This window comes from Cyprinus carpio, chromosome A7, assembly GCF_018340385.1.
Source record: "Cyprinus carpio isolate SPL01 chromosome A7, ASM1834038v1, whole genome shotgun sequence".
Classification (NCBI taxonomy): Eukaryota; Metazoa; Chordata; class Actinopteri; order Cypriniformes; family Cyprinidae; genus Cyprinus; species Cyprinus carpio.
Genome location: NC_056578.1, coordinates 29,533,405 through 29,557,985, shown reverse-complemented (window position 1 = coordinate 29,557,985; position 24,581 = coordinate 29,533,405). Strand labels below are relative to the sequence as shown.

General features: G+C 36.2%; 2 protein-coding genes and 1 long non-coding RNA gene across 5 annotated transcripts in view; all 3 read right to left on the bottom strand.

The window, feature by feature from the left end:
• Positions 1-11,985, bottom strand: part of LOC109099226 (retinal guanylyl cyclase 2-like) — a 14,998-nt gene extending 3,013 nt beyond the window's left edge. Inside the window, exons 1-19 of one of the 3 annotated variants that reach the window (XM_042760777.1) lie at positions 11,421-11,981; positions 9,926-10,789; positions 8,677-8,981; positions 8,241-8,589; positions 8,064-8,148; positions 7,861-7,957; positions 7,658-7,783; positions 6,709-6,789; positions 6,379-6,555; positions 5,944-6,100; positions 5,719-5,868; positions 5,357-5,505; positions 4,191-4,354; positions 3,717-3,909; positions 1,460-1,634; positions 1,271-1,369; positions 968-1,062; positions 219-304; positions 53-141 (exon numbers count right to left, since the gene is read on the bottom strand). In XM_042760777.1, coding sequence (XP_042616711.1) covers positions 54-141; positions 219-304; positions 968-1,062; positions 1,271-1,369; positions 1,460-1,634; positions 3,717-3,909; positions 4,191-4,354; positions 5,357-5,505; positions 5,719-5,868; positions 5,944-6,100; positions 6,379-6,555; positions 6,709-6,789; positions 7,658-7,783; positions 7,861-7,957; positions 8,064-8,148; positions 8,241-8,589; positions 8,677-8,981; positions 9,926-10,679 — 3,330 coding nt within the window. In that variant the 5' untranslated portion in view covers positions 10,680-10,789; positions 11,421-11,981 and the 3' untranslated portion in view covers position 53. Of the gene's footprint in view, positions 1-52; positions 142-218; positions 305-967; positions 1,063-1,270; positions 1,370-1,459; positions 1,635-3,716; positions 3,910-4,190; positions 4,355-5,356; positions 5,506-5,718; positions 6,101-6,378; positions 6,556-6,708; positions 6,790-7,657; positions 7,784-7,860; positions 7,958-8,063; positions 8,149-8,240; positions 8,590-8,676; positions 8,982-9,925; positions 10,790-11,420 lie in introns of all 3 variants that reach the window. The other 2 variants (XM_042760774.1, XM_042760776.1) reach the window with 2 other exon arrangements.
• A 5,345-nt stretch (positions 11,986-17,330) lies between these two features.
• On the bottom strand, positions 17,331-22,122 carry LOC109099216 (ras-like protein family member 11A-like). Its single transcript, XM_042760773.1, has 4 exons — positions 21,375-22,122; positions 20,997-21,053; positions 20,741-20,823; positions 17,331-19,347 (listed from the first exon to the last, which is right to left on the bottom strand). Exons 1-4 carry the CDS (start codon positions 21,523-21,525, stop codon positions 18,877-18,879), a joined length of 762 nt encoding a protein of 253 aa, XP_042616707.1. The 5' UTR covers positions 21,526-22,122; the 3' UTR covers positions 17,331-18,876.
• A 925-nt stretch (positions 22,123-23,047) lies between these two features.
• On the bottom strand, positions 23,048-24,580 carry LOC122145670. The gene is made up of 2 exons (XR_006160489.1): positions 24,442-24,580; positions 23,048-23,291 (listed from the first exon to the last, which is right to left on the bottom strand). It is a non-coding gene; the product is annotated as an uncharacterized LOC122145670 (long non-coding RNA).
• Between the last annotated feature and the right edge of the window lies 1 nt (position 24,581).

Here is a 24,581-nt window from a genome sequence, read left to right as displayed (position 1 = left end):
ACTCTCTGTGCCACATTGAGTAATGTTATACATTCTCCATGCATAACATTACCTCAGTTTTTCTTCTTTGCAAGCTGTGCTTCAGCTTTCCGCTTCTTGTATGCGGCTATCTCCTCCATCTGCAAGCCATGAGCCATTTGCCTGAAAAATACATTGGAGAAGATAAACACAAGACACACACACTGCAGCACACAGGCCGCGGAAAGGCCTCCCCTTACCCTGACTTGAGAACGGGTGGCACAGGGAGCGGTTTGGTGAAGCCATCTCTCCCGGTGAGCCAGTAGGTTTCTTCTATACCTTTGCCCTGTGGAGAAGAGAGGATGAGAGGACAGAGAAAATAGCATTCTTTCAGGTGACTTGTCTATCTAAACCCATGAACTTAATTATTCAAGAATTATTTTGCATTGTTGATCTTACCACTCATTGGATATTTTACTTATTCATTGGTAAGTAAAATAGCTTAATTTGGAAAAGAAGTGGTAAGAGTATATTTTACTGCATTTGGAGGCAAACCTTACTATCACTATTAGTTACTGGCACATTTTAACTCCACGTTTCACACAGTATACCCTACAGCTGCCATTTTGAGAAAATACATAATTTAATTCATGCATGATCTTTAACTACATTATTTGCATGATTTTACCACCACTGCATGCACCAGCATACAGTATACATCACAGGTTGGTAAGATTTTTTTATTATTATTTGTCTTACCAAGGCCACATTTATTTGATTAAGAGTACAGTAAGAATTTTTATTTTTTTTTGTATTATTATTATTTTGATTAACTGTTTTGCATTTATTTATATTTTAAAAAGTCATTTATTCTTGTGATGACAAAGCTGAATTTTCAGCAGCCATTGCTCCAGTCTTCAGTGCCACATGATCCTTCAGAAATCATTCTAGTGATTTAAATGATATGAAACAATTTATTTGTTCTACAGATGAACTCAGATGAGCTCACCTTGAGTTCTGTTCTGGCTCTCAGCTCTACTTCGTACCCCAACTTCAGGTCCATCAGGATTTTTACTGTACTGGAATGGACATGGATTCTGTACGCTGCAAACACACAGTTTAAGTGTCTTTTTATCTTTTCTTTTTAAGTTTAGCCTTTGGCGACTGTTCAGTTAATGAATTTGAATTTCACTGATTACAGATGTTAATAATTTTTATCACTGTATTTTAATGAGACATACATCTTCACATACTGATCATTGAAACACAGAAACAGAGATGTTTATGGTGAAACTAAGTGTCACATGCTTACGCAATCCTGTGGACTCCATTCTAGAAGCAGTGGTGACCGTGTCCCCAAACAGGCAGTACCGTGGCATGGTCAAACCCACCACACCAGCCACACAGGGACCTAATAAGAAAGCATACATGATGTAAAGAAAGCATTTAGATTTACATTTTTACATTTAATCTTAAACTAAATGGGATGGATCAGCCTGACCTGTGTGAAGTCCTATTCGGATGCGGACCGGTACATCAGGCATATGTCTCATTTTGAAGGTGCCAACAGCACTGAGGATGTCCAGGGCCATGTTTGCAATCTCGGCTGCATGTCGGTTCCCATTGGGCACAGGCACACCTGATGCCACCATGTAAGCATCACCTATGGTCTCCACCTATAGACAATAAAGACAAGAGACATTCATTAGTAAACTGAAAGTTTATGATATTTAGCATTAAAGGTCACTTTTTTTGTAAAATTTACTTTTACGTGTTGTTTGGACAAAAATGTGTGTTGGCAATGTGTGTACACAACCACCCTATAATGATTAAAATCCACCCACTCCTTTTTTTAATCCCCATAAATCATGTCTCAGAACAAGCCGTTTGCAGAATCTGTAAAAAGTGATATCACATTTAACAGGCCCCACCCATGACTGTTGACGGACACTACCGTATTAGAAATGTCTTCTTAAACCTATAGAAGTTATTCAGTCCAGAACAGTGAGCGATTTTCTGTTTTTATTTTATTGTTTGGGTCATATTAACAGCGTAGACAGCAGGATAGGTACTGTATATTACACTGCTGTCACTCAATACACAGATCTAATATAAACAGGGGTGCACATAAGTTGTCCGCAAGTCTGCATGCGTGACCAAAATAAGAAATGCGCTGTGTATCAGAGCGCGCGTTTGCTTACCGACATGGAAGACAGCTGTTAATGCACAATTACCATTTTAGATCGACAAACTGTACTGTATAAGATTTAAAATTGAAAGCATAAATCTAGACTACCCGCTACCATTTTCAAAGCAAATTTCATTCACTGACGTTTAGTCGCCAGTGCTAATTCCAGAAGCGCATGTACTTATTTGCCGGCAACCCGCCAAAATAAAAGCTTGCTGATTTTCAGTTTGAAAATGATAAAAGTTCAAATTAAAATAATAATAATAATAATAATAATAATAATAATAAATTAATTTTAAAATAAAATAGTATTATCACACTTTATTATTTAGTTTATTATATATATATATATATATATATATATATATTGAATATACTGAATATTTTCAGGTTAAAGCATGATTTAAACAGGTACAGCACATTCACATGCAATCGCTTTTGCAATAATGCATTCAAACTAATGTAATCTTGCAGTGCTACTTAATCTGTATCTGATTTTAAATGAGCAGAAATCTGTAAGAAATGCATCGATCTGTAGATAAAATAACTGATAAAATAACTGACGAAAATGTTATTTTCATCACAAACAAAATTTGCACAGCAGAAAGCAGCAATTATATCTTTTAATGCTGACAACCATGTTATTAGTTTGGCATGTGGTAGGAAAAAATTTTTGCACACAATAGCCTAAGACACTTTGAACCTCTCCTGTTATTTTATTTTTTATTTTAATATAGGCTACGTTATAACATTTCAAACATGTGTTTTTGGTATCAGTGTGGAGAGGGAGTGGAGTGGGAGCGGGAAATGGTGAACCCGGAGAGGGGCTGGAGCAGAGTGATTATTAAATGCTCGGAGCGCAAAGGGGAAATAGTTGCCACTCCACTCCGCTCACATACTCTGGTGCCGTTTGAGGACCAAACCAAATCTCCAGGTTCTCATATAAAAACCAGGCTGAAAAAATTATGTGCACCCCTGAATATAAACATGCGATTTCTTTCCCAGCTGTTTACCTTCACAGACATAACCGACTGTGTTGACAGTTTAAGCGAAATAAGACATGAAAGAGAACTTAGTTTAGTGCTCACATGCCGTGTGACAGCCACTTTCTGTGTGCATGCTTCAGATGTGTGCGCTTAGAAAACCCTATATGAGATTTTAAACTGATATGGCTTTAAAATGCATGATTTCAGCACAATAGACATGATAATCAAAAGCTAACAAATGTTTTTTTTGATGTACGAGCTGTAAAGACTCGGAGGGAAAAGGGGAGCAGGGAGCAGCAGCTCATTTGCATGCATGAAAAACAGCGTACTTGTACTTCTACTTAAAATATACATTTTCGAAATGATATATTAAATGATCTGTGGGGTATTTTATTGAAACTTCACAGACACATTCTGGGGACACCTGAGACATATTACATCTTGTAAAAAGGGCTATAATAGGCCTTCTTTAAATTAGAGAAATCACTGTGGAAGCCAACACATTTGCTTATACAACGAATACAAACAATAAAACTTTTATAAAAGTTTTACAATAAATGTTACCATAATTTTTGTAGTGTTACCTTGTAGACGTCATGATTGCCGATTACAGCATCAAATGTTGTGTAAAGGTCATTGAGGAGGTCAACCACCTCTATGGGCTCGCTGTTGGCTGAGATTGTGGTGAAGCCAACAATATCACTGAAATAAAGACTGACACTGTCAAAATACTCCGGTTCGACTGTAGTGCCCAGCTTCAGAGCCTCTGCCACTGACCTAGAGAGGATGAACGAAAACAAAAGATGTTATTATTTTGTGGTTATGTAGTAGTGATTTTCTTGGTTTCATATTTAGGATAATTTGATTTAACTTGATTAACTGGAATTATATATATATATATATATATATATATATATATATATATATATATATATATATATATAACTTTACTTATAAGACTGAATGAAAGTGGTTCCCTATTTATTTCTCTAAATATCACATCAGTGCATAGTGTGGTGGTAAAGTCATTATACTGTGGCTGTTTATCTGTCACTTACGGGGGCAACATTTGTGTGAGGAGTTTCTCTGTCTTTTGTTTCTCTATTTCCAGCTCCTCTGTCCTTTCCCTGATCAGCTCCTCCAGGTTGGAGGAATATTGCTCCAGCATTCGCAACATGGAGTCTATGATGTTGGTTTTTTTTCCTTTATTAACATTCTTGAACTGTAGAGAGAATAAGAAAGAAGACTAAGAACGGAAGAGAATATAAGAATATCAGACTGATTTCACACAATTTGTCACCACTGCTTGGTTATTCAGAAACCTATTATAACAACCTCTGTTTTAATTTCAGTCTTACAACATGAAATGAGTACTCATTAAAAGTTTGTAATTTTACAAAAGAAGGGTTTAAAAGACAAAAAAAAGAAAGAAACTGTTAAGTTACCTAACCATACATGATGAAAACTGAAAATGGTTAAATACTGCATTATACTGGGGGCTGTTGAATGCTTGAATCTGATTGGTTGACAAACTTTCTAAGGTGTGCAATTATTTTCAGGGAAATGCATGGCTAAATTAGTTCCACGGCCGCATTACATGTCCATATCACTTACAGCCTACAACATCAAAAGAACCAAAAAACACAACGACACTGACCAAGCAATTAAATAAAATAAAAACCACAATTTTTTCCCATGTTTCTGCCACAAAGTAATGTTTTATTGTGTACGGAAAGCACATACTCTCTTTCTCCCGTTTTTAGAGTACAGACACACACACACACACACACACAGAAATGTGTTATTAGTGCTGCTCTGATGATTTTAACTTCTTTAATTTCAAAGCTACGTGTCATTTCTCACAAGCGAGTTAATACGGCACTGTTCTTGAAACAGATTAACTTACATTTTCGCTATTGATGGAGATGCTGCTGCCAATCACTGTTAAGAGACGCACAGACTCAGGTAATTCACACGCACTCAATCGCTCACTCTCTCTCTCTCTCTAATAACTTCATTATTAACTACATTAGTCTGCTATCAACAGCTCAAGCCTCCTTTGCTAGGTCTAAAATTACGTTTTGTAAATCCATATATTATTTCATTTAATTAAATAAACAGCCCATAATACAGTATTTTGATCACAGTATTTTTATACTGAATTTCTGGCAACCACATAAATTCAACATTATGGTGATGTTTTGGCATCGCTGCTGATGTTCACCTGGTCAAAGATTTCATCAAATGTGGGTCTCTTCTCTGGCAGTTCATTCCAGCACTGCTTCATGAGCTGAATACACTCCATGGGAGCATGATCCGGGGACACAATGGGCCTGCACATTGGAGGAGGCTTCCGGATCTTTTGGACAATTTCTATATGATCCAGATGTATTAAAGACTTAGAAATTGTAAAGTTACTGTAATGGCATCGTCTACACAACACTCTACCAATATAGACAGTACAGTACAGATCCGAGGTCCACAAAAAGGTTCAGAGAAAACCAACATGAAACAAAAGACTGTTTGTCTGTGTCATCAAAAAGTTTGAAAACCCCTGGTAAAGATGGTGGGGCCATGTGATTTTACCATCAAAAGAGTACTCCAGCATGCAGAATGGAGTTCCTCGCATGACCACCTCTTGCATGATGATTGAGAAACTGTACACATCACCAGGTAGACTGCCATATAAACCAGGGTAGGGCCCTCTCAGTATCTCAGGGGCGGTCCACAGAAGGGCTGTGGGGGATAAAAATACTTTTAACATCCTATGCAGGAGGTAGACATCAAGAAAGGTCTCACAATAAACCTTACTTTCAGCAGGAGGTTCAACATAAGGAAATCTCTGAGCTTCCAAAACCTCGTTGTAGCCATAGTCTGTGATTTTGAGCACAAAACGCCCATCGACCACACAGTTCCTGGATTTAAGCCTTCCATGACAGACGTTCCTGTGGTGAAGATACTTCATACCCTGCATGCCAGTCAGAAACACACATAAGCTTACATGTGATGTAACTGCAAATGCATTTATGTGTCAGTAAACATACATACAACAAAACCAATAAATAAAACCACACAAATAAATGAATCATATTTTTAATGACCAATAAGTACATTTATAATTCATATTCTAACTGTTTTTGTGGCATACTGTATGATTTGAGTACAAATTCAGAAGACATTATGAATTTGTGCTTGCTATGTTTCAATGCTCTTAAATTAAACCAAGCACATTCCTAATAAGAGCACCTTGATGAGGTCTAGAATGAGAGAGGACTTGAACATCCAGTCCAGTTTGACGTCATCATTGAGCAACAGATCTTCCAAGCTGCCGCGTGAACAGTACTCTGTTACTATGGCAAACACCCCACAGTCGTGGAAGAAGCCGAGAAAGGGGTTAACGTTCTCATGCCTCATATCTTTCATCTGGAATATCAAGAGCAATCGTATGATTAATTGTATGATAAAATAAAGGAAATAATCAACAACAGCAAACAAAGAACATACAAACAGAATGAGTTTGTACTATGAGTTTGTACTTTGTATTTTTACTATGTAAAAATCAGTGGCAAAACCAACCAGTTCAAACACATCACTGGTATGAGGAGTGATGCTCCGGAAATTTCCAAATGGGAGCCTTTTGAGCCAGGCCCAATCACCCTGCAAAATGAGATTTACATTAAATATGTATAATAATGTATAGAAATAGTTTATATAACATAACAAATTTTCTATGATGTTTACTTATAATGTTAGTTACGGTATCTTGCTCTCATAATCTAGTTTTATAGTCACTATATAGTTCTAAATAACCATTTTCCACTATCCCTTTGGCTAAAAAAAAAAATGTTTTTGATACTTTACCATTAAGATTTCAATATATTGGCTGCATTTGTTGGATCAAAATATAGCAAGACGTTAATATTGTAAAATATGATAACAATTTAAAATAACTCTTTTCTATGTGAATATTTTAAAATGCCATTCATTCCTGTGATGGCAAAGCTGAATTTATAGCAGCCATTGTACCACTCTTCAGTGTCACATGATCATTCTAATATGATGATTTTCTGCTCAAGAAACATTTCTTGTTATTATAAATGTTAAAACAGTTATGCTGCTTAATGTTTTTGTTTTTGTAAAAGTCTTCACTGTCACTTTTGATCAATTCACTGCACCCTTGCTGAATAAAATCATTAATTTCCTAATTACTAATTAGAATTATTAGTTACTTTCTTACTGACCCCAAACTTTTGAATCTAACTGAACTTTTCATCAAGGTGGTTCAAGCCCAGTGATATGTAAATGTGGGATACATTTGAAGATTTCTAAACGTGTATTTGCAGCTTAATTTGGCGTGGACTGTGGAGAAATTTTTTGGTTGTGAATGTTAAATCTATTTATTTTGAACTAATTTACTTTAAAGTAGAAAATAATTTTCTCTTTCTCTTTCTCTTTCTAGTATTTTTCATAATATGAGCCTTTAATATTCAATCTGCCATTTTGCTATTGAGTGTTTTTCTTTTACCTCATAAATGGCAACATTCGAATTTTCGTAGGTGGCTGGCGACTGAATAGACGATGTAGACTTAAGGCTTCGATCTGAAATGCTCATTCTTGAGTCACTGGCCTTGCTGTCATCCAAGCTCAGCTTCTGTTTTTCAGATACAAGTATGAATAATTAGTGTGGGAATGTTTGTTTGTGTGCACATGTGCTTGTGTTATACTGACCTTATTGCTCAGGGATGGGTTGATGAATGTGACATCATTTAAAGTCAGTAAAATCTTGTTTGGACCCCGCACCATTCGGATCTTACTAATTTTACGTCTATACAAAACATGAAAAATATTTCAAGAAACTTTTTAGACAGAATCTGCACACTCTGAGCAAAATTAATTGTTACAGTAAATGTAGGTTATAATTTGATGAATACCTGATGCAGTAAGAACAGCCAATCGAGAAGAAGATGAACAGAAAACCAGACAGGAAGATTGAAACCATGTGTAAAAGATTCACACCTGTAACACAGAGGGTGATTGATACATATGACATAAAATGCATGTATGTTGATGTGAACGAAAACCAAAAAATCGTGTACATACACACTCACCTCCACGGCAGATGAGCCCATGTGTAAACCAGCAGCTGGAATCAGTTTTTGGTGGTCCAGCTGGGGGGAAATGGATTGGCCGTCCCAGAAAACGCACCATATCTGTCTGCATCTCAATATGGTATGTAGGTTGCAACTCCCAAGAAAAGCCATCTGTGTCCAGCACCACATAGTCCATTGTGCCAAAGTCAGAAGAGTTTGCTTGTAGGCTAAAACCTTTGAATAGCAGGTTTCGGCCATTCTGGGCGATGTTCCCCCCAGACATCCACTGACCTGAAGCCCTGACACTTTGCACAGCATGAGCCATGAACATGATGGAGGAGTAGATGGTGCCAAACAATGGGGACACCTGTAAGGGATGTGAAGGTTTTACATTAGCTATATATTAGCTTAGTGTTAAAAAAAAATTAAATCCCCATGTAAAACATTGCTGTACCTGCTGTGGTTTAAGGTGCCTGGGAAGCCCTCCTTCCTCCTGGGCCTTTTCAAAAGCTTGGTAGAAAGACTGTTCCTGTGGAGACTCAATAGTGATGGTGAGCACAGCATCGTAAGCTCGTAGCAGCTTACTGTTATGGCGCAGGACAGGCTGGGTTATATGATGGTAGGGCAGACTGTAAAAGAGCGTATCATAAGGTAAAAACACCAGCGAGCCGTCTGTCATCCGCATGTCATAAGCAGTCTCCAACAGCAACTTCTGGGTTCCTCCACCAATCAACACCGAGTGCATAACGAGGATGACCACTGCAAACAGAAGTATTGAAAACATGAGAGGACAGGCAGAGAGATGAAAATCTCACAGTGGCAAATGAGCAATCAAAACAAAAACGTTCATGATTTTAATCATATTTATTTTTATGAAAAAAAAAAACAACTGAAGTTGAAATATTATAAATATTACATATATATATATAAAGATAAATGAAATATTTCAGTATAGAGGAAAAAAACATTTTTTGGAAATAACCTTTTTAGTGTACTAATCAAAATATGAGCAATTCTTTTCAGTTAAACTGCTGACAAAAATAGCAGATAATATACTTTTAAATGAAGAGTTTTGTATTCAATTGTATTTAAAATAAATAAATAAACAGTAGTAGCATTTCACTTTCAGCATACGTGTACAGTTCAAAGTTTTGAAGTCAGATTTTTTTAAATAAATAATACTTTTATTCAGTAAACATGCATTAAATTTCTATTACAAATATATGTTGTGCTTTTAAACTTTTTATTCATTAAAGAATCCTGAACATCAGCATTTTAGAATGATTTCTGAAGAAACATGTAACGCTGAAGTCTGGAGTAATGAAACCACTGGAATAAAATAATTGTTAATTCCTAATTTTATACTAATACTAATTATTCATTTTAAAATAGGTTGTACAATTACAATATAATATTAATATTATAATATTACAGTTTGTCTTGTATTTTTGATAAAATGCCGCCTTGGTGAGCATAAGAGGCTTCTTTCAAAACATCTTTTGACCTCAAACTTCAAACCAACCTCAAACTTTTAAACAGTAGTGTAAATACTGAAGTATCAGTATCCCAACAAAGTACTGTAATAAACTCATTTGGAGTGTAAATTATGGAATAAATAAGTTGCAATTGTTACAGCTTAACATGAGAGCAGATCATTTATCACTACATCATATGATACAATGGCATTAATGTTTCAAACTCACAGCGGAGATCTGCCACTTTCTTGACTCTGGCCAGGGTCTCGCGCACACTGGTGTGGTCATTATGAACAGATGCCACAATGCCAACAGGCAATCCATGACTCCGCAAGACGTTGGCCAGCTTTATACCCGCCTCCAACCAGACATCCTCAGCTGATGAAATGATGCCCACATGTGCCCAGCGAAAGTGGTGCATGAAGCGTAGCAAGACCAGGGAGGGTAGGGGCATGGTGTGTGCAAACGTAGGGTGACTCCGGGCGTCATCCAACTCATGTCCAATACAAGACCAGGAAAACACTGCCTTATTCCAACTCTTTGCTAACAGAGAGGCAGCTTCACAGTAGCCTGGGTTCACTGGACCAATAAACCCAGATGCCCGTGTGTAGAAACCAAGGAAACGGGCAAAAGCCTGGGACGTCTCACAGTCCTCCTCCAGGATGACATAATCAAACGTGATGCCCTGAGAAAGGTAGGGGTCCCTGTTGATGCGATCCACAGCTAACCGTGCAGCCAAGCCAGGCTGGGCTTTAGTGAAGAGGGGGTCACATGACCAAGGCCCCACCACCCCAACCCTGAAGGTGGCAGCAGAGGTGGCAGGGAAAAGGCACAGGAAGCTTACCAGAGACAACAGAAGCCAGAGACACAAATAGGTATGTTTATGATCATAAGAGAAATTAATGTTTTGGTCAGGGGTCTGGAGTTCTCTGGTGGCCCATCCTGGACTTAAGCTGTGAAAGGCACTGGATGGCCGTCGCATTGCAAGGTAACAGATCAGCCACACAGCTGGTGGGTTGGCACACAGTGGAGATTCTTCACTGTCACATGAGAGATGCCCTTAATGTCAATCAGGTCACCAACCACAGCAAACTAAGAAAAAATTACCATGTTAATCTGTTTGCTAGAATTATTATCAGTTGATATTTAGCATGATATGCAGTAAAAATGCTCTCAGAACAGCAGAAATACAGAAATCAAGAAGGATTTCATCTATAAATGTGTGCTGGTTATTTACGTTGTGAGATTGGGAGTGAGAGGATTGCTGAAATCCTGTTAAGAGTATAGCATAATTCAGTAATGCTCAGGCTAGTCTCTTCAACTTTATCCAAATAAAACATTTAATGCATTTAGGCTATTGTCTTGTTAACCCTAAAACAGATCATATGCAAAACAACCATTACTGTATGTCCTTCACTATATTGAGTACCAATATGACAATGTGAAACTTAAGTGACTTTAAATGTGATTATCCAAGTAAGGCTCTGCTGCTGCTTGAGTTTATTGTGATCATCACAGCCAAAAGACAGAGTTAAGTATCTTTAAGTAAACTAATTCAATTAGTTTGAAAAGAACCTTGCTAGCAGCAGTACACCAATACAAACTATAATAAACAATATTAATTATCTAGAATCGCAACACTTTTTAAACTTATTGACTTTGTATTGACTTTATGGAATTACTGTTGTCAGTTTTTTGGATTGAACCATTGGATTTGACTTACCAAGTCTGACTGCCAAAGTAATATCTGATTGCTCATTTCCATATCTCATCTGTGCAAATCCTCTCCATGGAAACACTGTGACCATGTGCAAAAATCAGTGCAATGAATTATTTCTTGTTATTTGCAAATCTGCGGTGAAATAAATCCAAATATGAGCAGCAGGTATGACCATGGCCTGTCCAGAAGTGAGTTACAGTTATAATCTTCTCTTCTGCTCTGCACCGTGCCACTGCTGACCTCAATGAATCACCTGAAGATTATATCAATCCAATTTTCAGTCTGTGTGACAGACACATTGCAGTGTTGTGCATGTTCTTCTAAACATGCTAGTAGCTGGTAATTGTTGCAAAAAGATACTATTATCATTTTACAAAGTTTTTACACAATGAACACTTGTTTAAAAAAAGGGGGGAAAGGAAGAATATAAAGAGCAAGAACTGCAGAATCCAATGAATTTCCCAGTTGTGCCTGTCTGATATTATTTTGGCCTGGAGTTCTGTGAGATTATTTGGCGCTGTGGTCTCTATGGAAGCCCGTTTCCACCACAGTTGAGAAAAATATGATTCTGTAATTCTGATTCTGTATTTCTCCTAATATTGACTTAGTTTCTCATAATGATGACTTAGTTTCTTGTAACAATGAGAAACTTTCTCAAAATAATGACTTAGTTTCTCATAATAATGAGAAAGTTTCTCATAATAATATCTTAACATCTCGTAACAATGAGAAACTTTCTCATCATAATGACTTAATCCACACACATACAAAAAAGACTTAACGTATGCACAACACAAGAGTGACGGCACGCGAGCGACATCTGTTGGTCAAAGCCATGCAAGAACACCTCAAAAATTGCTTGTTCTGTAATCTAAAGTGTACAATGCTATATAATCTGTCATTAAATAATGATTTCAGATAGATTATCTGTATGTAATCTTTTGTTAATTTGTAGCACTTACCAACAAGTTACTCTGCCAGCACGATAGTTCATGGCTTCAGATACAGTAGAAAATATTCCAACAAAAATCAAACACATTTTATGAAGATACATATCTATGCTTTAGCGTACCACACCACTTCTTGCAGGACACGTGGATGTGAAAAAATGCTTAATGTGGCTTAAAGTACAATGACAAATTCAGGATACAATATTATTGATCATGCATACAGGCAACAATAAAAGCCCAGAATCTGAACACAACACCCAAAGTTGCACGTTAAGCATTTTCCTATAGAAAACCGTTATAGAAAATGCATAAGTATTGCTGTTTTGTGTTGCATTCATATTCTGGGTCCACCTGAATGCCTGTATATACAATATGGATGTTCATTAATTTCTGTATTCTGAAAGTTCAATCTGTCTTTGTACTTGAAGCCAGGTTAAGCATTTTTCATGTTAAGAGTTTGTCCTGCAAGAAGTGGGATGCTGCAGACCAGCGGTTGCCGTGGTAACGAACAATGATGCTTTGTGCTTTGAAATGAGATGGCTTACTGTGTGATCACTGTATGCATGTGATGCACGAAAGGGACAGCTAATAAAACTAATAAATCATCAAAATAAACATCTATAACTTAAGTTTATATGTGTAATGGCTTTCATTTCTTCATAAAATGCTTGGATTTCTCAACTGAAATATTAGTCTGGAATGTTTGAAGCCATAACTATCTGGCAGAGTAACAGTGTTACAAATTAACAAAAGACTACATGCAGATAATTGATCTGAAATCGTTATTAAATGACAGATTATAGCATTATACACTTTAGATTACAGAACAAGCAATGTTTGAGGTGTTCTTGCATGGTTTTGGCCAACAGATGTCGCTAGTGTGCCTTCACTCTTGTGTTGTGCATGCATCTAGTAAGTCTTTTTTTGTGGATTAAGTCATTATTACGAGAAAGTTTCTCATTATTATGAGATGTTAAGTCATTATTATGAGAAAGTTTCTCAATATAACGAGATACTAAGTCATAATTATGAGAAAGTTTCTCATTATTATGACTTACAGAATCATCATTTTCTCAACTGTGGCGGAAACGGGCTTCCATAGGTCTCTGTTATATTTTTTTCAGACACCTAATTCTGGTAAAGCTAGCTAAGTTTTATGAACAAAAGTGACAAAATTTTGCGGTTCATTTTTATTTTCTGCTCCTCCCTGCAATCCTACACAAATACTTTCCCTCGCCAGATTATTGCTTTCTTATGCAGTGAGTGACCAAAATTAAATCCTTGGCCAATCAGGATGTTTTAGTAAAGCCTTGTCTGGAATGCTTTCCATATCTCCATGTTTTATGTGCTCAGTCAAAGCTCGTGGCAGTTTTTCTCACGCATAACTCACATAATTCCCCATCCAGACTTGACCTTGCGTCACTGCGGTCCAAGGACATTTCACCGGAGGTGCAGAGAAGTGTCACTCACATATCAAAGCTAATGAATATGGAAAGACTGCTGTTGCAGATCTGAGTGTCTCCCCTTACCAAAAAGTAGTATACTTCAAGTTTATTTTATTAAGTATACTTAAGTAAAGTTCAAGTATATTTTGACTTTTTGTAAGTATAAGTCAAGTATACTTAATTGTCATTATAAGTATATATCTATACTTTAAAATAAGTATACTAATAGCACACTTGAATAAACTTCTTTTTCGTAAGGGTCAACATTGCCTCGCTGTCTGCATCAGTCATTGAGACAGATCATGTGTTCATGTGTGCAGTTCATGTGCACTGTTTGCTTACACACACTATTAGAGAGCTACAATAAAAAAAATAAGACGTTTAAAAAGCACACACTGTGTGCTTGCATTATGAATACTTTCACAGTTAGAAGATAAACAGTAAATAAGCAAGTACTTATAAACTCAAAAGTAAAGGAAATAAGCAAGTCGCGATGACATTGATGAATAATATTGTGGAAAGGATGACCTCTGGGGGCAAACTGGAGAAGTTGCAGGTCTAGATGAGGTATTAAATATTAATAAGGAATGGAAACTTTCTCAAACATTCCAGACTTAGATTGTAGACTGGTTATGAAATACTTTGATGCTACATAGAGTCTAGAAGGAAAACAAATGACTATGAGTTTAATGACTTACTATATGAATCTTTTCAGGTTTTTTTTTTTTTTTTTTTTTTTTTTTTTTTTTTTTTTTTTTTTTATGTGTGTGTGTGTTTATATAAATGTGCATAAACACACATTTAAAATGTTATCTATTTATATGTGAAATTGAAGAATATGTGTATAAGAAAGTATTTGTATATATTTGTGTCTGCATAGTTGCACAGTAGCTGGACTACTGAAGAAAGAATACATTTGAAGAAACTAGATCACAATTACAAGTGTGATTGTAAATGTAGGTGAGGTGGGCTTTTATTAAAAATTCGATAAGGTCTGCAAAGCAAAGAAGCCACTGTATCAAGACGAACAACAGATTTATTAACATACCAAATAAAAAATTGAAATGAAAGTGAGGTGACGTGTGGCCAAGTATGGTGTCCCTTTTGTGCTCTGCATTTATCCCATCCAAGTGCACACAAAGAGCAGTGATTAGTGAACAAACACACATCACCGGAACAGTGTTTTTTTTTTTTTTTTTTTTGCTGTTGCGCCCAGGGAGCAGTTGGGGGTTCGGTGCCTTGCTTAAGGGCACCTCAGTCGTGTGTATTGAGGGTGGAAGAGAGTGCTGTTCATTCACTCCAACTCCTGCCAGTACTGAGACTCGAACCCGCGACCTTCGTGTTACAAGTCTGACTCTCTAACCATTAGCCCTCAATTGTGAATTACAAAATACTTTTAAAGATTTTAGTTATATGCTAATGTCTGCTAACCTAAAGACATAAAATCAAACATGAATGCACACAGTGATTGACAGAGAGCATTTCTGATATTAAACAAGGATTTATTATTATTATTATTATTATTATTATTATTATTATTATTATTATTGCTGCTGCTGCTGCTTTTTAAGGCTGTCACAGAAACAATTATCATCATTTCATAGGATAGGGGTTATTTTAGTATAGGGTTATTTCATTGTGTGTGATATAAAAATGAACTGCACTGGCTCAAAATCAAGGCTATAAGGACACTTCACAGCAGGTGTGCCTTCAGTGTATTCATTTATTTATTTTTATTTTTATTTATTTTGAAGAGGCACAAGTTCTGGCTCACATGGTGCCCAGCAAAATGAGGTGACAAAGATATGGCCAAGGAAACAAATATCTGGCTTCATGAACCAAGGAAAAATTGCAAATGATCATGTGATCACAATGCATTCTCACAGGAAAAGAGCAGCTTCAACATTTTGATATCCTTTTGTGTTCTAAAGGAGAAAATTCAAACTGGTTTTGAACAACACTAGAAAACTAGATCATGAAAGTATTTTTCAGGTTAAGCAAAGGTGTAACTGAGGATTGGACTGACCAAATGTAGACATGGTTTTGTGCCACCTCAGACTGAACTATGATCCCATCTAACCAAAATATGTTCTAAGAATCTTTTTTAATGTTCCAATTTTGTTATGAAAATACTTCACTGTTGAATGTTCTCTGAATGTTATTAAACAAGTAGCAGATTTAAAAAAAAAAACTGTTTCAAAAATCAAACATTTCTAAGAATGATTTACAACAATGTTTTTGTGATAACATTCCAAGAACATTATTAAAGACCATATGACTCTAAACATTGTATTAAAATTTCTGGAAGAAAGTTTGTTCATAACTTTGCCAGAATATTAGTCGAAGTTCTGAGAATCTTTCTTATTAGCTGGTATGCCACTGCATCACAGGACAGTTGCTAAAAACCTTAACATAATAAACAGAATAAATGAGTACAAAACTGAACTGGCACATCTCTGACCAAGTCTCTATAAACTCTGCCTTAAGTTTCAAGACCTAACCTATAACCTACCAAGTAAACGGGTCTGCATCCAGATGGTTCAAGTTTGAACAAAAACAGCTGTTAAACATGGTGGCGATCCATATACGGACAGCCATCTCGTGGGAGCCATTAGGTCTGATGACCGCATATCTGATGGTTTATACAGGAATATGACCATTTTATTTGACCAGCTGCATCCCGTGGTTCACTTTTCTCTCAGAATCTTATATTTTTTAGAATGGTAATGCCTCCACTCTTTTGAGAACTTTTTGTTACTCTTGAGTACAGTGCAAAATCTGAAAGAGATTTTCAACTCTTTATATCCCCGAAGGAGCTGGACCATCAAGAGAATGGCAAACCTTAAATATAAAAGGACAAACAGTTACATGGTGAACACAAATTGTTTTGAGAGATTAAATCACACATTACTAGTGTGAATCTCGAAGAGAACTTCAGCTGCACATGTGCACAGATCATGAATCACTCCCTTGGTGTTCTTTCCAAAACTGAACAAATATAAAAACAGATGTGAATGTACGTGCCAGTTTTCAAACTGCAGTTAATCAACAGACGTGATTTGATGTGTTATTTGAGGTTATGCTGACAGGAAATCAGGTCTCAAACCTCATTGACGTTTGTCACTCTGAAAGGATCTCTCTGTCTTTTTTATTCTCAGTAACAGCTCTCCTTCTTTCTCTCCCTCTAGCTTCCTGCCTCACTGCCTTTTTACCTTTCTCTTTCTGTTTTTCTCTCTCTTTCCACTCCCGGTTCTCCTTTGGGAATGGTCTTGGTCATGCTTCCTGTGGCTGTGATAACGTAATGAGCTCAGATGGGGGGAAAAATGTCTCTCACCATTTCACGTCACAGCTGTTTCTTCTCTAATAACACTCTGCTGAGAATTCAAACTTCCTTGACCAGCTTTTCAAAATGAACCATAATTAGGACAAACGCCAGCTCATACTATGTCAAACGTGGCTAAATTGAGTCCTGTGTTTGTGGGCATTTTTGGACCTTTGTTTCTAAGTTTTTGCATTATTGATGGTAATGTCAGAGAGATGGTTTATTAAATCTGTTTTATGCAAACTAAAGGAGAGGCGCCACTGATTCAGGCTTGTGGTCTAATCCATCACCAGATCCCTCTGATTTTTCTAATTGTAGGCCTACTTAAATGTTATAGTCAGGCCAGGTAACATGCATTTTCAACTTACAATGGTGTCGCAAACACTCATACTTTGGTTTTTTACACAACTACTTACTAAACAAATTATAAAATACGTGGACATTAAATTTATTTCAGTTTGAAATATTTTATAATTTTACCTGCATATTTACCTGTATACTTGTTCGATAAGGTGCATGAAAGAGAAAGCGTGAGTCTGCAGAGCGATACAAGAGAAATGAACAAAAAAATAATAATATTAACTGCCAATCAACCAACGAGTTCTCTATTTGCAATGATCTGAGAATTATATGAGAACATTTCAGTTGAAATGAAATGGAGATTTTGACATAAGAAAGTATTTGAAAATATCGTTGACTTATGTAAAACAAGAGGGAGACAAAGAGAGAGAGAGCCTGAAGGCTTGTTAAGAAAGAAATCAAATCACCACAGCATATACCGTTTATTTTACCATTCCTTTACTTTGTCATAGTATAAGGAAATGAACATGTTGTCATTTTCCATGAGCAGAGAATTCAAGGCTAGTCACTTTATGAATCTGCTTTTCATTAGGCCATTGGGTGAAGAGGTGAAATGTTAGAGGTCAATGACTCTAACTGGGTGCATGACCAACAGTTTAGTTCAGAAATCAACAGACCTGCTTGAGAGGAATGCTATTTCATCTGTACTGCAAGATAAACAAACGTCCATCTAAGTGGGTGAATGGGAGATCTGGAAGAAACAAGCAAAGGAGACCCTCTACGAATCTCCACATTACACTCAAATACTTGACACAGTGTTAGTAGGTCAAAGGTCATGGGAACCACCAGTCAACAACCTCTTCCTCCCACGATTCTAGACAACATAGCTGGATTATTTCTCCCACTGTCAGGAAAAACTGGGATAATCCTAGAATAGCATTTTGTAAAACTGCTCCAGTCACATGAGAATCTTAAGAAAAGACTGCAATAATCTTATGTGTCCAATAAATGGTCCTTCAGTATGTTTGTTTTACTTTGCTACTTTCAATATATGTAATAAATGGCTTTGGTCAAAAATAATCTTTTTATCCTAGCTTCACATTAAAAGAGGAAATTAATTTATAATCCTCATTTATAAATGAAAGAAATTCATGATTAAACAACTGAATTTGAGAAATGAATTATAATCCTGGAAAACCAGGAAACATTTGCATAATAGCAGCTAAAAAATAAAACAAAAACAGATTTTTGGGCCTTAAAACCATTAGAAGTTCAGTGCCAGGAGTCCCATGTTACAGTTCATCCAGAGTGCAGTGATCTCACAGCTCATCTTCTATGAGTTTCATTGTTTTGCCTTGTGTTTCACAATCACTTACGCAATAGCAATTTGTTAACACTTTCTGAATCCTATACAGTCACATTCGTCAATCATATCATCATCATCATAGTGCAGTGGCTGACTTGACCTTGGATGATAACACTTGCCGGAACCTTCTCTTCAGCTCTTGCATGTTCGGGCTCTTTGGCCTGGCAAGGTGTAGTCCACCTTTTCTCTTCTCCCCATTTCCTCCTCCCAGCGCTCGGCTTACCTCCTGACATAAGAACAGAAAGGCAGCCTGGACGCTCTCATGGTTTTCCCTGGCCGAAGCCTCAAAGTAGGGCTCTCCCAGTTCATCAGCCAGCGCCTTACCCTCGTGATCCGGGACCTGCCGGGCACGCAGCAGGTCGCTCTTGTTTCCCACGATGATAACAGGGATGTTGCCGCTGGGATGGATTCGCCGCACATGTTGATAGAGAGGCTGGATGGTCCGGTAGCTGTTGAGGTCAGTGATGGAGAATACGAGCACATAACCATCTGCCCAGTAAATGGAACGGTTGATCTGCTCTTGACAGTACAGACCTTCTGCATCATCCTGGAATGAGAAAACTGGTGTTTTTATTCCAGTTTTATGTAACAATGTTTATGAAATTTTTTAGCAATTTCTAGGTGAAAATTTTTCTACATCAAATTCTGTAAGAAATATGCTGATTTGTTAAACAACAAACATTTTATTATCAGCATTGACCGTTGTTGCTGCTTAATATTTTGTGGAACTGATAAAAAAATAAAAAAATAAGATTCTTTGACAAATAGAAAGTTCAAATGAACAGCATTTATTTGACATGGAAATCTTTTGTAAAATGTCTTAAGTAAAAGTAATAATAGTGTATCAAAAATTTTAAGTAGCCAAAACTGTCTTCAACATTGATAATAATAACAAGAAATGTTTGAAATGTTTCTTGAGCCCCGAATCATTTCTGAGCAGCAACGATTTCTGAAGCATATGTAAGTGAAGTGAAAGTGAAGTGAAAGTGAAAGTGACATTCAGCCAAGTATGGTGACCCATACTCAGAATTCGTGCTCTGCATTTAACCCATCCGAAGTGCACACACACAGAGCAGTGAACACACACACACTGTGAACACACACCCGGAGCAGTGGGCAGCCATTTTTATGCTGCGGCGCCCGGGGAGCAGTTGGGGGTTCGATGCCTTGCTCAAGGGCACCTAAGTCATGGTATTGAAGGTGGAGAGAGAACTGTACATGCACTCCCCCCACCCACAATTCCTGCCGGCCCGAGACTCGAACTCACAACCCTTCGATTGGGAGTCCGACTCTCTAACCATTAGGCCACGACTTCCCCAATAATATTTGCTGTATTTTTAACCAAATAAATGCAACCTTGATGAGCATAAGAGTCTTCTTTCAAAAATGTTAAAATATTATAATGATTCCAAATGTTTGACCAGTAGTGTGTGTGTGTGTGTGTGTGTATAATTACATTATTTTGGAAATGAACTGATCATTTTACTGTAAAGGAAAAAGATACAATATTATTTTAATGATTGCTGCAAATATTATACTATATGTTTAATAGGTTTTTAACAATAATAGGACGGACTGCTAATAAGTTAGTTCTAGCATAAAAACTAGAAAGTAAATTCTCAGTCATTATGACACCTATATATACACTATGCTTGAGCCAGGATCAGATTCATTCAGTTGAAGAGAGCCCTTCAGTCCACATGAGTCAGACTAATGAGCTTATGCCTGAACACACCCTCTTTATCTCCCCTGCACTGTAGACTTTGTTTACTGGCCAAATGTTTGAACTAATATTCCCCACAGTTCATCTGAAGCAGGAATCCCACAGGCAGTGACTGACTGATCTAAATGACTGTGATAATACACCACGGGCACACTACTTGTGATGGATGTTTAGCTGAAAGTTGGAAGGAAGTGTAAGGAATGTGATTTGGAGGTACCTGCAGTGAGACACACGGAGTGTCCTGCACTTGTAAAGAAACTTGCTCCCCATCCAAATCAATCTTCCTTGAATACAAGGCTCCTAGAAACGTTGAAAAAGACATGTAAAAAAAAACCACTTACTAAAATGATAAATGTCAGTGTATTTTCAGTGTAAAATGCTAAAAGTCTCATAAAATCTATTAATGATGAAAACATTTTTACAGTTCAGCATATGATCATAGTGTAGTAGCAATGTTTCATTATAATGTTTACCTGTGTTGGCTTCATAGTCTCCTATGAATCTTTTAGTGAGAAATCTTACAATCAGAGCTGAAAATTGAATCCAAATGGAAACTTTGTATTAGCATAAAGACATAAGCAGTGTCACTCAAACGCTCGTGCACAACTTTGCAGTGTCCCAGTGTATGTCGCACCCTGGCGTTAAACTAGCTTAAATATCCCCAACATCATCATTTTTCAGGATTAGAAACATGCGTCCCATTTATTAATGACTTTAAAAAGAATAAACTCTATAAACATTAAATCACCAAAGTGCCATTAGAACGGCATGAAAGAAAAACATGATGGCATAAAGTAAAATTAGTTATATTACTTATGCATATTAGAATCCACATTATTTGATATATTTACCTGTTTTTCCGACATTGCTTGCCCCAAGAACAACTATTTTGACGTTTTTGTTTGGCACGCAGTCTAGTAGAGGATACTCCGGTATAGGAACTAGCAGAAAGTTGCTAGAGCCACTGCTCATTGTTCTTGGCTGCTCGATAAGAAGACGCATTTAGAAAGCTGGATCTGTTATTCGGCTGTCTAGAAATGCATCTCTTTTCCTCCGCTTTCTCGCGCTATTTGAGCCCGCTGCACACGTTAGGTGTCCTCCTCATAACGCAAGAAGCTTCTGTTATCCAAGCTTGCCAGACTTCATAGACTGTTTTAATAAATGCAGTCCAGTGCACCCTAAGCGCTGCCTCCACTTCTGCACGAGATCAGTGTTAATTCTGCATACCGGCCCTCTAATGAAGTAACTAATGTAGTCTAGCAAAGTAGAACTGAACCGTTCAGCACCCGCGGTTCCTGATCGCCAGATCTCTTCCCACAGACAGCAACTGCGCCTTCAGCTAAGAAGAAAAAAAAGGACAAGCGAAGGGGCGTGAATAAACTAGCGTGGCTCACTCAGACCCAAATTAATGTAGGCCTGTAAGACTGAGTGTGATATGCTTAAATGTGTGTATTAAATTTATATTAATAAAAGTTCGCGTTTGACAGAATGTTTATGCATGGATATTATGCATTTATATATTAATAAGCGTGTTGTAAAAGAATAAGCGTATTGTTAAATAATTAGTGTTAGCTATTTTACTGTTTTCCTTGAGGTGTCGATAGTAAAAAAAAAAAAAAAAAAAAAAGGCACAGCAGCTGTTTCCTCATCACGCAAATAGGCCTGCAATTTACTGGCATAAAGTTGGCTTGACTTTGGACGTTCGAGATTCCCAAATTTAGGGACCGTCTATAAAGTTACATGCGATATTGGTATACACTTTTCATACTTCAATAGCATTTGAGGAGAATGACTTACAATCATAAAAACAACTGCAAACTGTTCATCTAGATGTTAACTATAATGCACACCTTTTACATGTTTGATATTTATTAAAATAAACTGTCAAATAATAGCTACACTGTGAACAACTTCAATGAGAAACAAGTGGTGGCGCTAGAGAGTTGGAGTTAGAGACTTCAAATTTGCTATAGTTAATGCTGGGACTGTCCTCTATCAGTGTGCAAAATTATACAACTTTCCCGCAATCGGTTCTATGGGCTGCCATAGACTTGCGGCGGAAGAAGAAGAAGAAGAAGAAGAAGAAGAAGAAGAAGAAATAAGAAAAAGAAGAAGAAGAAGAAGAAGAAGAAGAAGAAGAAGAAGAAGAAGAATAACGCCAACGGATACAATAGGTGCCTAAGCACCTTCGGTGCTTGGCCCCTAATTACTGTAACTGACTAGCAATAGTTCTCTAGTAACTTACTATAATTATATTTTTTACTAAAAATATTTTAGTTTTATTTTACAGTGTCATTTAACTTCATGTAAAATTAATAACAGTTTAATATTCTTTAACTGTAAACTATTTCTTATTGTATTCGTGTTTTGGTCTTTTCTTCAGTAATGCAATGTAAAATATTGGAATATCTACTGTTATACTAAAACTTACTGGATTTGAATTGGTTCACTTTTTTTACTGTTTTTCTTGTGCCTCATTCATTCATATATGTAGAAATTGTAAAATTAACAACAATGACAACTGTGATACTTCATAATTTTTATTGTTCAATTATTATGTTTTCAATAATATTTTCATATTTTCCCAGGACCACCCCAACCCCTAGACCACCACCAATACATTAACTTTTACATAAAAGAACTATAATACATTATTTATACAGGAATTTATAATTATTGACATAGGCAGCACTTCCAATCAATCTTTTGAGCCCTGCTGAACTGGCTGGCTGTCACTGGAATGCACCTCCTGCATGATGACATTCGATCTGAAAGAAAAAAAAAGATAATAATCTTATCAAACTACTTAGTAATATGTAATATATTATTAACGTGTGTGTGTGTGTGTATATATATATATATGTATATATACATGTGCACATAGATAGATAAGCTCTTATATATATATATATATATATATATGAGAAAAAATATAAATATATAAATATAAATAAATAAATATATTTAAATGCAAAGCTTAAAATTAATTTCCACTTCATATAATATTTATATATTATATGAATTAAAAACAATTATAATTTATATAAAATAAACATAATATGTAAGTAGCAGCAAAAGGTGAGTCATTTTGTCTATAAAATTATTTGACTCTAACAATAGCTAATTTTACATATGATTTACAGTTTATTTTAAAAAATATCAAAAATGTAAAAGGTGTGCATTATAGTTGACACCTAGATGAACACTTAAAGTTTGTTTTTATGACTGTAAGTCATTCTGCTTGTGGTCGAGAAACCAGAAAAGGAGAAGGGCGGGTGTTTACGAATGTTACTATGCAGAAGACTGGGTTCATGAATATTGAATAGGCCCAGTGATAGGAAGGTTACCAAGCAACGTCAGTATTACCTAATTAATATTCATAGGCTAAGCCTTCGCCATAAAATATGAAAACATCAAGGGCAGGGCTATTCCTATAGGCCATGTATGCTTTTTACAAACAGTATCCATAATTCACCGTTGTCTGCCTTTATACCAATTGGTTCACTATGCTTTTCTGAGGTGTAATAAAATTATTAAATTATATTTTTATTTAAAATACCACTTTTTTTAATTCAATATCATAAATCGGAATTATAGTTACTGACGCAAAAATGATTTGTTTTCAAAACAAGTAAAAAACAGATCTTTATCAGGTTCCTTCAGATATTATGTTCTCACGATTATTCGCACTAATTCGATATCATGTTAGGCTATTTATTATTCATGGGATGTTACATTTACAAGACATGATTGCAGGAAATCACGTGAATGATAAATAATGTTGAATGTTTTTAAATGTAGTGAATGACATTTTGTTCAGTATTTACAAGTGCAAATATACCATATATAACAAAATATGCTTAAAAAAAATGTAAACAAAATATATGAAAGAATAAATGTTAAATTGTCAATATTTACCTAATTGACGCTTACAGTGACATTTGCATATCCTTTCTTTTTTTGGTGCTCTGTAAATTCAATGCTAAATTCCCCAGTATTCGTGAACAATGTTTAAAAAAGTCAATGTGAGCAGAAGTCTTGGTCATAGTAGGTTTCGT

What these genes read in the sequence shown, in the direction of transcription:
- LOC109099216 (XM_042760773.1), bottom strand. Translation starts at nt 21,525, where the DNA reads ATGCGTCTTCTTATCGAGCAGCCAAGAACAATGAGCAGTGGCTCTAGC. An exon ending in AGACTATGAAGCCAACACAG is followed by an intron (nt 20,824 to 20,996) that starts GTAAACATTATA and finishes CAACGTTTCTAG; the next exon opens with GAGCCTTGTATTCAAGGAAG. An exon ending in CTCCGTGTGTCTCACTGCAG is followed by an intron (nt 19,348 to 20,740) that starts GTACCTCCAAAT and finishes TTCTCATTCCAG; the next exon opens with GATGATGCAGAAGGTCTGTA.